We start from the raw sequence: 14,033 nt of genomic DNA on the forward strand, positions 1-14,033 counted from the left end.
AACTAAGCCCCATCAGCCAATCCATTAATAATGGTGACATTGAAAGGCAATGTCCAGTCCATATCGCAATTCAACTTGAGCTCCAAGAAGCACGAACGTCAATCAGTCAATGGCTTGCATAGATTTAACTTGATCGGTAAGTAACTTGATCCGTAAGGCACTCCGCTTGCATCCAACGTATCATTTTAATGGCCTGTTTGGGAGTTTAGAGAGGGAGGAGAGTAGAGGGGAGGGGAGTAGTGGGGAGGAGAGTAGAGGAGAATGATTACCCTCCATTTTGTTTGGATGTTTTTATAATTAGTAAGGGGGAAGGGAGTAATTAGCCCTTCCTCTTGTTTTTAACATTGTAATTTTATAAATATAATAAGGGTAAATTAGGTAATTTACTTTATAAATAATTTTATGTGCTCTACTCTCCCTCCAAATCTCTCCAATTTGGGGGAATTAAAAATGAGGGGGTTGGAGGTAGTTGAAACCCCTCCAAACCCCTCCAAATCCCTCCCCCTCCTTCCTTAAAAAACTCCCAAACAATGTAATTGAATTACTCCCCTTCCCTCTACTCTACTCCCCTTCCTTTTTTAAACATCCAAACATGCCATAAAAGAATAAAGAAGGAAGAAGACCTTTCCTCTCTGTAAAGCTTCTTACTTAAGCTTTGCAATTTTTCTTCTCTTTCGGTTATAGAAGAAACAAAGGAGCCAAAGAGAGATGTGACTACGAATTCTACCAAAAAGCTGTTGTCAAAGTCAGGATTCTATGTAGAATGTAAAAGAAATAGGCGGAATCGTGGTCCCACTATTTTTTTATTTAAAGAAAAAAAATACATGGGTAGTGACTTTATAAGTTAAATAATTACATAAATTATGAATAAATTCATTAAAAAAATTATAAAAAAAAAAAAAAAAAAAACAAAGATTTGCATCAATGTGAAGCAATTTGTATTTTATACATAAGTTAATTCCCATTTTTTCCCCTCTATATACAAACGACAAAAACTAATATCTAACACCAACAACTCTGAAACAATTAGCTTTTGTCAATATGACCAACTAATACAGGAAATTGAAGCTTTAAGATTATCAAAGTTCAAATCCCTTATGTTCGCAATATATATTCATGCCTACAATGATCAAAATTCATATAGAACACTCAAAATGATGATAAAATTAAACAAATTTTAGTTTTTAGTGAGATCAGTAAATTTTGGTATAATTTAATCGTTTTGGTCCAGTGAGATCATAAAATCATACGATCCTACAAACTGGATCGCGATTTTAACAATCATGCCCACCCATTTACATGCTGGGACACCCTCCAAGTCTCCAACCCAAAAGATTAGACCAAATGAACTTGAGTCTATGAATTTGAACTTATCACTTTCTTCATTTTACCTTACCTGGGACTCAACGCTCACATGTACATGATCAAGAACGAGAGAGGAAAAAAAAAAAAACCAGTTTGACAAGAGAAACCTTTGAGAGACATGACTTTGGGCCCTCTGGATGGATGGAAATCCACCTTATAGGCATTAATGCTATGTTTGGATGTTGGGGGAAGGAGAGGGAGTAGAGTAGAGGGAGGAAGAGTAATTTTAGTACCTTATTTAGATGTTTTATAAGGAAGGAGGGGGAGGGATTTGAACTACTTCTAATCCCTCATTTTTAATTCCCCCAAATTTGAGAAATTTGGAGGGAGAGTAGAACATAAAAATATTTGATTAAATGAATTATCAAATTTACCTTTATCATATTAACAAAATTACAAATGAAAAAACTAATTATTCCCTACCCCCTTACTTAATTTTAAAAATATTCAAACAAGGTAGAGAATAACCATTCCCCTCTACTCTCCTCTCCACTACTCTCTTTTCCTCTACTCCCCTCTACTCTCCTCTCTCTCAAAATTTCCAAACATAGCATAAGCCTTTCCTTGGTGTAGGAGCAATCCTATGAGTTACTTGATTTGATGGGCATGATATTGTTAGTGAGCTGCATAATGCCATTACTTAATGGTCTGTTTGGATTGAGAGGGAGGGAGGGGGAGTAGAGTAGAGTAAATTTAGCCCAAAATTAGCATATTTTTAGCCAACTCTTCTCTACTCTCCTCCACTTCCTCTCATTCCCCCCTACATCCAAACAGGCCATAAAAGTTCTGATTTCCCTTGAACAATGAGCATTATAAGAAGCTTTATTATGATTTTCTTGGTCTGCTTTAAGGAGTGCATGACGAGCATATGAAGCGTACGTTGTAGAAAAAACAGGTTCATCCATTGCCAATGCTTTCGACACTAACACTGAATTAGCCATATTATAGAAGTCCTTGACAGCCACCATTTTTTTCCATTATGATCTTTAATCACATATGAAATAGCACCAATCTTTTCTTGTAGAATCAAAGGCTGCATCTGTGGCCACTTTGAGCTAATTTAATGAGGGAAGCTGCCACTGATGTCTCGAGGGGAGCTGGAATTTCTTGTTGTGGAATGTGTAGATGTTTAGGATCTTGTGAAATACGATAAAATGACGCAGAATGGAAAGCATGATAGGGGCTAGTTCTAACTTAATAAAACCCTTAAATCCAAAAGGAATTCCTTGAATCTCCAAGGAAATGTATAGAATCCACTAGAAAAAGAGAAAAACCTCTCTTAAAAATATTATTGATACCTTACCATAATAAAATCCTAATTTGACAAGAAAAGTATTCAATACACCTAAAATCAAGGAAATAATAATCATATATCTAAAATTACTAAAATTACATTAAAATTTAAAAAAAAAATAGACCATAAATATTATTCATCATATTTTGTCCTACATTAGACCCCTTCATTTGAATGAAACTTGCCCTTGAGTTTTCGTTTGAAAATTGAAACCTTCCTCTTCAAATAAAGATATATTTCAAATACTTCGATTACTTGATCCAACTTTGAAACTCATATCCTTGAGATATTGTAGCATAAAATTTCTTCTCATTGGCCTTCAATTTATTTACAACTTCAATTAAAAATGAATTGAAGACAAAATCAAAATTTTCTACTACTAAAAAATAAATATATTGAGTTGTAGTGGTCTTTAGAAAATCAATTGGATCTTGGGAATTTTGGGTTATGGGCTCACCATCACATTTGACTTCAATTGGATCTTCCACATCTTATAATTTTTGACATTCTCCTCAATTAACTGAATTTTCTTCTCTTTGCCTCTTCATCAATTTCTTGAGAAAGTATTATCTTCATGCTTCAATTCGTCAAATCTGTTGTAAGACTTGATATTTTTCAGGTACTTCAAGATTTTCCTCAAAAATCGGTTTTATATTGTTGATTTCCAATGTTCTCTTCTTGATGGTTGAATGCAAAGTTAATCTATATAATTCTAAGTCTTAATTTTTCCATAAATAATCTTTCTATGTATATGAAAAAATTACATCATAATTCAAGAGAAATCTTCAATTGCAAGCATCTTTTTCATCCTTAGCCAGGAAAGAATTTTGTCTTTACCTCGTTGGATTCTATGAAATTATTTTTGTTCCCACTGATCTAAGGCATACTAACTAAGTTTATACAAAGCAAGTTTAACCTTTCTCTCGTCAAGAACATCCATATAATCAAAGAAATCCTCCAAATCAAGTATCCAATCAACAAAATCTTCCTTATAAAAATATCCATTAAATTTTGTAATTCTTTCATGAAATCTAATTGTTAACACAATCTTTTTTGGTATTCAAACCTGGTATTCAAACCCAAATCGAAGAGCATGTTGCAAACCTCCTGAAATCCACGAGCCATCCTCTCATCATGAGCTTGAATTGCTGCCTTGAAGGCCTGCACCCCATGATTATTGTTAATAGGGTGGTTGCTTTTGTCATTGCCTTTTGCCATAACAAGATGCTAACAAACTTTGATACCAATTGAAGCAGAACGGAAACGCAATAGGATAGGTATCAAGATGCTAACAAGTTCTAATACCAATTGTCACAAAACTAAAAGCATGATATGAGAGCTAGACCTCGTTCTAACTTAACGAAACCCTTAAATTCATTATGGGTTCATTGAATCCACAAGAAAAAGCCTAAAATCCACCAGAAAATAGAAAAAACTCTTTGGAAAATATTATTAATATTCAAGTTTTAATTTTCATTTTACATATTGTAGGCCTATTTCAAGGAAATAGAAAACTTATTTCTCAAGTAAAAATATTCTAAAAAAGATTCTAATTGATACCCTACTATAATTGGACCCTAATTTGACTAGAAAACCATTAAATACACCAAAAATCAAGGAAATAATAACCATAAACCTAAAATTATGAAAATTACATTAGAACTAAAAAATTAACATACCTTAAAAATTATCCCCCAATTCAGTCCTACAACATAATATCAAGCAATTAAGCCATAGAAAAAGACATACCCAATGCACAAAATAATAACCATGAGCCTAAAATTACATGAAAATTCAAAAATTAACGGACCTTAAAAATTATCCTCCATATTCCGTCCTACATCATAAAAATAAAGCAATTAAGCTATAAATAAAAACTAAGTTTAAAAAAAAAAAAAGTCAGCCTACATAACTCCCACTTTTGCGGAGTTGGGGGGTTTGGGAGAGATCATGCTAGGTAGCCTTACTCTCAATCTATTGGAGAAGCTAATTACAGAATTCAAACCTGCGACTTGTCACTTTGAGTGGAAGATACTTGTCATATCATACTATACAAAATTAAAATCAAGGCCAAAAGCATGTCTAGCAGCAAAAGGATCTCAAGAGTTTTCCAAGACTTCACATATTTTCAATCAAATGCATTCTCCATGAGTAGGCAACTTAACACAATTCAACTCAATTTTAAACTAGTTTAGGCTCTTTAGATTCCAAGGTACAACTATACAAGTATATTTTAGCACATTTTCAGCAAAAAGCTAAACACATTGATGCCAAACACACACTAAGACTAAATTTGAGAAAAGATCAATAAATGAATAATACTGAATGGGTTGGGGAGTTTGTTTCCTACTTCTAGAAAAACCAAGGTATGATTTTCAAAAAATTGACCCAACACACTTGGTGAGTCTGTATCCCTGCTAGAAAAACCTTAGAAAAGTCCTACATAAATGGAGTGTTTCAAATATTCTTTGGTGGCTTGGGAGAAGGTGTGTTCACCTTTAGAGATGAGTGGTTTAGGGATTAGGTGTGTTCAATCAAGCCCTATTAGTAAAATGGTTATGGAGGTTTGGACAAGAAGGAACCCATCTAGCGGAGGGTTGTTGCCACTAAAGATGGAGAGGGTCAAGGGGGGTGGAATACTAAAGTTTGCAGAAGGGCCCAAGGGTGCGGTCTTTGGCGTGGTATTAATGAATGTTGGGAGAGATTCTCCAAACATTTGGCCCTAGTGGTGGGTGATGGCTCTCGTATTCTTTTTTGGCATGATAGGTGGGTTAGGGATATCTCACTTAAAATGCTCTATCCTCAGTTATATGCGTGTTCAAATGACAAGGACGCTTGCAATTCTGATGTATTGTGTCATTAGGAGGGTGGAAATGATAGAATTTGGAATTTGAGATTTTATAGGGACTTTTACGATAGGGAATTAGAAGCTTCCTTCTCTTTCCTTGATTTCATTCAATCTTGGATTCTTAGGGGTGTTGGGTGTGATAGTTCCCATTAGTGTCTTAATGGAAATGATAAGTTTGATATGCGGTCCTATTACAATAAGATTCGGGATGTTTCTATCCCTAGTTTCCCTTAGAAGGGTATTTGGAAAGTTAAGGTTGTTAAAAGGGTGGCTTTCTTCATGTGGACAGCAGCTCATGGTCGGATACTTACCTTGGATAATTTGATGCTCCGGGGTCTCTCTTTGGCAAATTGGTGTTGTATTTGTTGTTGTAATGAGAAATCTATGGACCATCTTCTCTTACATAGTCCTTTAGCTCACTAGTTGTGGGTGCAAATGTTACAAGTATTCGGGATCCAATGGGTCATACCAGGTTCTGTGGAGAGTTTGGTGTTTTGTTGGAGTTATTGGCTAGGGAAATTTAATTCAAACATATGGAATATGGCTCCTAACTGTTTGATGTGGGTTGTTTGGATGGAAAGAAATCGGCGCTTTTTTGGGGCCAAAGAGAAATCGCTTGTTCAGTTACAAGCTCTATGCTAGAGAACTCTATTTGATTAGTCTAGGTGCTGGGGTTCTTCGAATCGTTCTTCCATCATTGAGTTTCTTTCAAAAAAGCACGGGTGCGGCTCCAGAGCCACCGCACCTGCACCGGCCTCGTCCCGATGCGGCGTCCGGCGTCTGACGCGCCGATTCTCCTCTTCTTCTTTTTTCAATTCACGCCGAAACCGGCCGATTCGGCCTGATTCCAGCCGAAATGGCCACCGAAATGGCCGCTAGCCGCCATTCTTCTACTTAATGTGGTCTTGTTAGAGGAAAAAAAAAAAAAAAAAAAAAGATGAGAAGACACAAAGAAATGGTTAGAACTTAGAAGAGGTGAGGAAGAAGAATAAAGTTATATACAAAAGAATATAAATTAAGTAGGTGAGAAAGTCATTATTTCAAGTGGGTAGGCTTGGGAATTGAAAAAGGAGGAAAAAGACCTTGAAATGTGGTTTTTTGTTTACCATTACCAAAAATATTGACTTTATTAAAAACAAATCATAAATAATTGTTTTTTAATAATAAACTCTACCCCTTTATTTGAATTTTTTTATATAAAAAATATTAAATTCACTATATAAAAATATTTTTAATAATTTTTTAATCGCCGCACCTACACTCTACTTTTTCAAAAATTGCCGAGTCTCACACCCGAATCCGGAAACGCACCCATGCTTCATAGGTTTCTTTCTTCCCTTAGAATTGTCCCTTAAGTTGCTTTTTCTATCTTTGTTGTTGTTTGTTGCTTTTTCTTGTGTTCACCATAATGAACACCTTGTATTTGCTTTATTCGTTTTTTCTTCTTGATTAATACTATTCTTATTACTTATCCAAAAAAAAAAAGTGTGTGTGTGTGTGAGTGAGAGAGAGAGAGAGATCTAATGCAATTGGAAGATAAGACAAGATTCCAAAGTGTTAATAGTGTAATTTAACCCCCAAAAAAGAGTTAAATCATATCTCCCCAACCCCCTCCCCCTCTTGGTACATAAGACCTTCAGTTTGTCACTAGACCAATTAGACAAAAATGAAAAAGACAAAAGGTGGATATAATGGAAAAGTTTAAGTTTTTAATAAAACATTACAAATCAACATAGATAAAACAAAACCAGTGGATTTTCTTTTAAATTATAGAAGGCTGTGAGAGAGAAAGAATACTCTACCCAAGTTAATGGCATGCTGCACCTCCAAAGTACACGGTTACACCCTTTACATTGTTTTGCAAATAATTTTCTTCAATCTGCAGATGTGGAATTGATTGTAACATGTGAAGAATCTCAATGTCATTTCGATTGGACTGAAAATTTTATAAGTAGAAGTGCACTCTCTCTCACTCGCACATAAATAAAGGAAATGACAATAAGAGTTGCAAGAAGACAGTGTAATATTTACTATAGATATTTACCATCTCACACAAGTCTAGTATGTAAAGGATTTCGTACCTCAACTTCTAGAGGAGGAGAAGACAACCAAGAAAGTTCTTCCACTTGTAGCAAGTCCACATTCCGAGGTAAGAACATAATGATGTTAGGTGTTATTGTTTGAGCAAACTGAAATATGGTGAAGCTGCACATAGGTGCTTGCAAATCAGCAGGTAAACAAATACATAAACTAAAAAAAGAATAAAGGACAAGAACAAGGGAATCAGATTTTGAGTATTGAATTGAAAAACTGCATGCAATGTAGGGATCAATTATAATTATGACAATCACCTATTCAAGAGTTCCCAAAAATTGATATTTCAATTAACCAAAAGTATACAGAGGGCATTTTTCATATTTTCCCTGAACCTAACATTATGTTCATTTGAAATATTTTCACAATTGAAAATGTTGGAAATTAAGGGTAAAGATTCGTTAGCATGTTATGCATCAGTAGTTTGTGATATCTAGAAATTTTAGCAGCATTTTAGCAGCATTTTGAAAGCTTATCTATCAATAATAACGAAAAGATACACATGTTATAAAATGACTAAATGAGACAATATATCCATCAAATTAGAAACATATAAACAAGAAGTCATGAATCCAATGGTTTATGTGCAATGAAGAATCCCTAATACTAATTACCATTAGATTAGCATATTCAAAGAAGATATTTTCCTTCTAAGACTATGTATCACATAGACTAACTACAGCAACAATGTACCACAGTTTCTTATAGACTACTTTGTGTCAAAGACACATAATGTAATTTATTCATATGTCTTCCCTACTGTGGCTGCAGGTATACATATCAGTAATTAAGCCAAGTGTAGCAGATGACTATCCTTGTCAACCCAAATCACTATTACTTGTACTAGAGAGTAAGTAATAGAGTGAAAGCATGAGCAAAGATGTTATGGATGCTTAGGGAGCTCAGGCACCATGATTTTTTAAAAGCTTATCAATCACTTACTAGGATGTATGACATATTGACAACAATTGATTAAAATATGAGTTGACTGCTATCATAAAGAACATCGAGTAGGCCAAAAATCCATGTGATCAGGCAATTTGACACTACATTGCCAAAAACTAACACTACATCGTTGAACCATCATTTTTTGCAAAGTCAGCCAACTAGCATGGATCATATATCTATATGGGTTCCTTAGCATACAAATTTACCTGCAGGACATTGGCTCACAGTTGCTTGCACATATTAATCACTATGCACAAGACACCATAATAAAGACAAGCATGAGAATAATCTCCTTTGGAGCAAGCGTATGGTAATTGAAACTAGAAAAGCCAGAAAAGTCTGTCACCTTATTATCATGAATTAATTTATTGTCTTCTTTTCTTTTTAGTTTAAGATATATGTTATCAAACATTTCCTTTTTACTAAAGTTCATTTGGTGGAAGTTTGGCAACATGAAAGTACAGAAGTTGGAAATGCTGTACAAGAGCTACTTGTTGAAGGCAATACTCTCTCTCCTTCTACTTCATATACTGTTATGCATATTCAACAAGAAACTGAATATGCAAATGCATGACAAGTCAGGAAAAGAAGAAGTATGTCTTCGCTCATCAAGGCTAGATCTCACTAGGAAGATTGAGATTCCTAACCACTAATATAATGCATAAGGTCCATTTAGTCATATATAAACTACAATATTTATGCTTAGAGTCAGGAATTGCAACTGTAAATGGAAATCTGACGCTGCTCTAAATGCAACCCCAAAAAAAAAAAAAAGAAGATTGTTTATCAGATAATCAATAATATTAGTGAACCTCTTATTAAATAATGTTTCCAAATTTTGCAAAATTTATGCAAAAGACAAACACAATTACTCAAGTAAAGCAACAAAATAGGTAAAGTCTCTAAAATACCCAGTCTGAAAGAACCATCTTCAGTTACTAAGATAAATAGCCTATGACTTTACCTAGACCTGTTAAGAAACTAAAATTCCTTAATTCGACTAGAGTTCAAGTAAGTTTGGACATTTACTTAACAAGAATACACCATAAACATTCCAACCTTGAAGTTACATTTTGATGGTGTCCTCACATGAAGTTTAGATTGATGTCAGATGAAAATTACCTGATGATAATGTAGAGCCCCTTCCCAAACAAAAGTTTCAATAATTGAATGAACAAGAATATGACATAAAGGCTTCCGGACAAAGTTTAGGATTTTAGCTTCATCAAATCTTTGAAGTTAGCAAAATTCCTAATCAGGTTAACTAGTGGCTTCAAAAGGGTATCCGGATGGGAGAATGCTATATTGATTACATTATTTTCATAACACCAACAAGAAGTAAACTAAACATAACTTAGTAGTGATTTCTTCTTAATTCTATATATTATATATATCTTTTTTTTTCTTTTTTCTTTTTTCTTGCACGAAACAATGTTAAGTTTTTATAAATTAAAGTCAAAGTAATTGAAAGATGAAACTCAAGTTCAACATTGACCATGAATGAAAGAGGAAAAGCCACACATATAATAAGAAACTTCCTATTTTTATTTCTTAAGAGTTTCAGACATACTACTATATTAGCACCCTATTCTCTGGACTAACCAAAATAAATTTATAATCTGCTCATGTTTGGGAAACAAACACATCTACCACATACCCATCTCTTGGCTTGAGAAAATCAAGTGTAAAATTTTCAATACTTTTGTATGATGGACCTCCCCATGGTGGTGCTAAAAACACTATGTCCCCCTAAAAAAAAGAAGAAGTAATAATTAGAATATTAAACTAAACAATATTAAAAGAAGAATATTTTCCATCTCAAGTTAAATTATTAACTTTAATGCAACATTATCAAACATGTAATTATAGTTTAATTTACTACCTCAACTTGATAACTAAATCAGGTTCTAATATCATATTATGTAGATTTTGTTAGATTCTAAAATGCTTCCAATAAAAGGCAACAGCAAATATATTTGACAAGTGCAGTGTATTTATAGAGAGATTTTCCACTTATTAATGCACAATTGATTACACTAAAATTTTATTAGAGATAACTTCATAGACTAAATTCAAATTTCATCATCCTTTTATATTGTCTTAAAAGCACTTTTGTCAACTCTGTTGATACAGCAGCCTATCCTTGTAAAAAAGAAGTTACTACAAGTTCTCTATCTTTATTATTAATTTTATAATTTCTAAGGTGGTTCCTTTAGTACACCACCAGTGTACTTTAAGTTAACTGACCTTCACCTTGTTTACTTATTTAAATAAATTGTGACTTAAAAAAGAAAAAGTATCAGGTCTTAAAAACAAGCCTTAGAATCCCTTTAAAATAGTATAATTTTCACATCTACTGATGGAAACCAACAAGAAAAGCTAAGCATATGCCAATTAATCGGTGCAAAAATACTTGGTCCTTTAAATATTCTTTATTTCTAGTCCCACTGCACAAAAACATATCAATCCCAAAATTTCACATGGACATGCACCCTTTGCCCCAATAGTAGACTTCTTAAATCTTGATGAAAATATACTAGGGAAAATTCACCAATGCACTGTCTAATATTCACAATAGACCGCATAATATTTGCTCCACTTCCCAAGAGAGCTCTAAACAAGTGAAAAACTACCAAATAGTTGAAGAGTTAAAATCCCATCACTAGAGTAAGCCTCTCACAATAACATACCAAAGACAGAGGAATACCATTTTAGTATTACCACACCCTAATCCTTATAACAGGTCACTAGAAAGAAAATAATTAAGAACAAGGAAAATAAGCATCTGTTTTTTTAAGTATCCCCGCCTTTCACATTTCGTATTCTCAATCAACTTTTTTCCCTAAGAAGTATTGAATAAGCTTGGAACAAGTTCAATATCTAAAACTTAAATTCAACTTCTTAGGCATTATATCCTAGGTTCTCCAATTAAATTCAACCATGTGGCTGTGGAAGCTGCAACCATAAACAAGGAAGTGCATTGGCCACATGGTTGTGTTGCATTGGCCAATAAGTTGTATGATTGAATTTAATTGGAGAACGTAAATATAGACAGTACCTAGTTTTACCCTATGTAAAAACCTTGCCTATGAACCAACCTAAACTGGCCTTAGCAAGGCCTGTGTTCACAACCCAACTTGCCTAACATTCACCAATGACGTAGGTGTTATGAACAAGATACGAAATAGAAAAAGATAATGAGATTCCATATAATTACCCACTGTCAAGCATCCTGATCCATATTCTTAAAATTTTAAAATTTCATCCGATCATGCTCTAATCAAAATGACTAGGCATGATATATTTGGACCAAAATAAATATATCGTTTAACCCACTTGCCTAATTTTTTCATTTGTGCCATTTGTGAAGGTAGATTTGTAATTTAAAAATAAGTGACAATTTAAGAGTAATAAAATTAGTGTTAGTGATGCAGTAACTTCATGCCTTAGCATGATCTTGAAGTTTGCTGCAAGTAGCAACAGCAGGTTATGCAGCAGCAAGTCTAAGCATTGTGCATCAAGCAGCCTTAGTGCAGTACTTTAGAACCAGCATGTGCAGCCCATTATACCAGCAGCTGGAGTTGAGTTTAATAGTCCAATTAGTTTTTAAAGATCATATGTTTGTAAATAGCCCATTGCTGTACTTGTAACTCAATTTTAGATGAAAATACAGTTTTTACTTTTTAGCCTAAAGTGCAAGTTTCCAAGAGAGTGCTGTCGAAGAGTTGAATTCCCATTCTTATGCTTCTAAGCAACTTAGCCTTTGATTTCATTTCAATTCCCGTCTAGTTCAAAATTCAACAAGAACCATTTGACGCCAAGAGCCAATTGAAGTCATGAAAGCATAAATTTAAGCAAATGCGAAATAACACAAAGTAAAAGCTATAATCAGCAAATCAACCCACATGAAACGAAACCGTCTTCAAACAAATTTTCAATTATTAACAATTACCTTCAACGACGGGGCGAGTTGGAAGAAGTCCCCAACTATGAAATCGATACAATGTTGGACCCCATAAATTTTGGCATTGTTAATAGCCAATTCAAGTTTTTTAGGATCAATGTCAATGGCAACAACAGAACAACACATTCTAGCAAACTGAATGGCATTGCCACCAACCCCAGCAAAGCAATCGATAACAACCGGATTGGGTTTGGCAGTGGCAGCGACACACCTCAGTGCGTGTCGAATCGCAATCTGTTCGGGCGTGACGGAATACCATCCTTCCTCGTCCATTTTGATACCCTCGTCGTACTTGGAGAAAAGATTGTACCTTTGAAACCAATACTTCTCAACAACTGGACTCACGTTTTGTGCTGCTTTTTCCCTATCCCTAATAATATGCTTCCTTTTCTTGTGAGCTTTAACTGAAACGGAAATTTGAAATAATAACAACATGTTAATAATATTTTCTACATGGAATGGGAAAAGGGAAAGTGAATTGATGGAGATTTGTGTACCTGAAATGTTTTTCTTGTTTCTCGTTCTCTTCTTCTTCATCTTTCTCCGTTTAGTAATTCAAAATGCTACGTGGTTGTGCTGCCTGTTTCATTATATATTTATAAATTCTATATTACAACTATTTAAAGAGTTTCTCCATAGAACCCACTTTTCATTAGTTCAACCTACTTTTCACTGGTTCAAGAATACTCTTATACTTGAGTTTATGCAGAGATAAAAATAAAAATAAATAAAAAATAAATGACAATAATACTGTAAAAATATATTCTAACTCTCGCCTAAAATATTTTCTATAAAATAGTATCAATCTCCCACTATCCCATTTATTCAAACTATTTAAGGGCTTCTCCCGATTTGAATGGACTTTTAAACAGAAATATTTTTCTACAAAATAAGATTACTCTTTCACTAACCCACTTATCCAAAACTGCTTCTACACTTAATTTAAGCAGAAACAAAATATAAGGATAACACTGTAAAAATATATATATCTAAATCTCATCTAAAACATTTCCTACAAAACAGAATCACTCTCCTACTAATCCATTTATTCAAACTACTTAAGGGCTTCTCCCATTTTGAATGGATTTTTAAACAAAAACATAACACTGTAAAAATATATCTCTAACTCTCACATAAAACATTTCCTACAAAATAGAATCAATCTTCCACTAATGCATTTATTCAAACTATTTAAGGGCTTCTCCGTTTTGAATGGGTTTTTAAACAGAAACATTTTCTTACAAAATAAGATCATTCTTCCACTAACCCACTTATCCAAAACTGCTTCTATACTTAAATTTAAGCAGAAACAAAATATAAGGATAACACTGTAAAAATATATATCTAAATCTCATCTAAAACATTTCCTACAAAATAAAATCACTCTCCTACTAACCCATTTATTCAAACTATTTAAGAGCTTCTCCCATTTTGAATGGATTTTTAAACAAAAACATTTTCCTACAAAATAAGATCATTTTCCACTAACCCACTTATTCAAAACAACTTTACGTTTATTT

The 14,033-nt window shown here is 33.7% G+C and overlaps 1 protein-coding gene across 4 annotated transcripts; it reads right to left on the minus strand.

Moving 5' to 3' along the window:
• Positions 1–3,575: 3,575 nt before the first annotated feature.
• LOC142618864 (uncharacterized) lies at positions 3,576–13,175 on the minus strand. Of its 4 annotated transcripts, XR_012841363.1 has the most exons (8): positions 13,011–13,172; positions 12,502–12,917; positions 10,207–10,298; positions 7,589–7,712; positions 7,310–7,386; positions 4,470–4,496; positions 4,339–4,364; positions 3,576–3,820 (listed from the first exon to the last, which is right to left on the minus strand). XR_012841363.1 is itself a non-coding variant. In XM_075791899.1 (7 exons), exons 1-5 carry the CDS (start codon positions 13,048–13,050, stop codon positions 7,315–7,317), a joined length of 744 nt encoding a protein of 247 aa, XP_075648014.1. In that variant the 5' UTR covers positions 13,051–13,172; the 3' UTR covers positions 3,576–3,820; positions 4,339–4,364; positions 7,310–7,314. The 4 variants fall into 4 exon arrangements, 3 of the variants coding, with proteins under 3 accessions (XP_075648014.1, XP_075648013.1, XP_075648016.1); XM_075791899.1 differs by lacking the exon at positions 4,470–4,496; XM_075791898.1 differs by lacking the exons at positions 4,339–4,364; positions 4,470–4,496 and having other exon boundaries at positions 13,011–13,175.
• Between the last annotated feature and the right edge of the window lie 858 nt (positions 13,176–14,033).

This window comes from Castanea sativa, chromosome 12, assembly GCF_040712315.1.
Source record: "Castanea sativa cultivar Marrone di Chiusa Pesio chromosome 12, ASM4071231v1".
NCBI classification, from domain to species: Eukaryota; Viridiplantae; Streptophyta; class Magnoliopsida; order Fagales; family Fagaceae; genus Castanea; species Castanea sativa.

Excerpts from the sequence above, each read along its gene's own strand:
- LOC142618864 (XM_075791898.1), bottom strand. The coding sequence starts at position 13,050 with ATGAAGAAGAAGAGAACGAGAAACAAGAAAAACATTTCAG. Across the intron at positions 10,299-12,501 it reads AACTCGCCCCGTCGTTGAAG|GGGGACATAGTGTTTTTAGC; the intron begins GTAATTGTTAAT and ends TCTTTTTTTTAG. Across the intron at positions 7,387-7,588 it reads CTCCTCCTCTAGAAGTTGAG|ATTGAAGAAAATTATTTGCA; the intron begins GTACGAAATCCT and ends CCACATCTGCAG.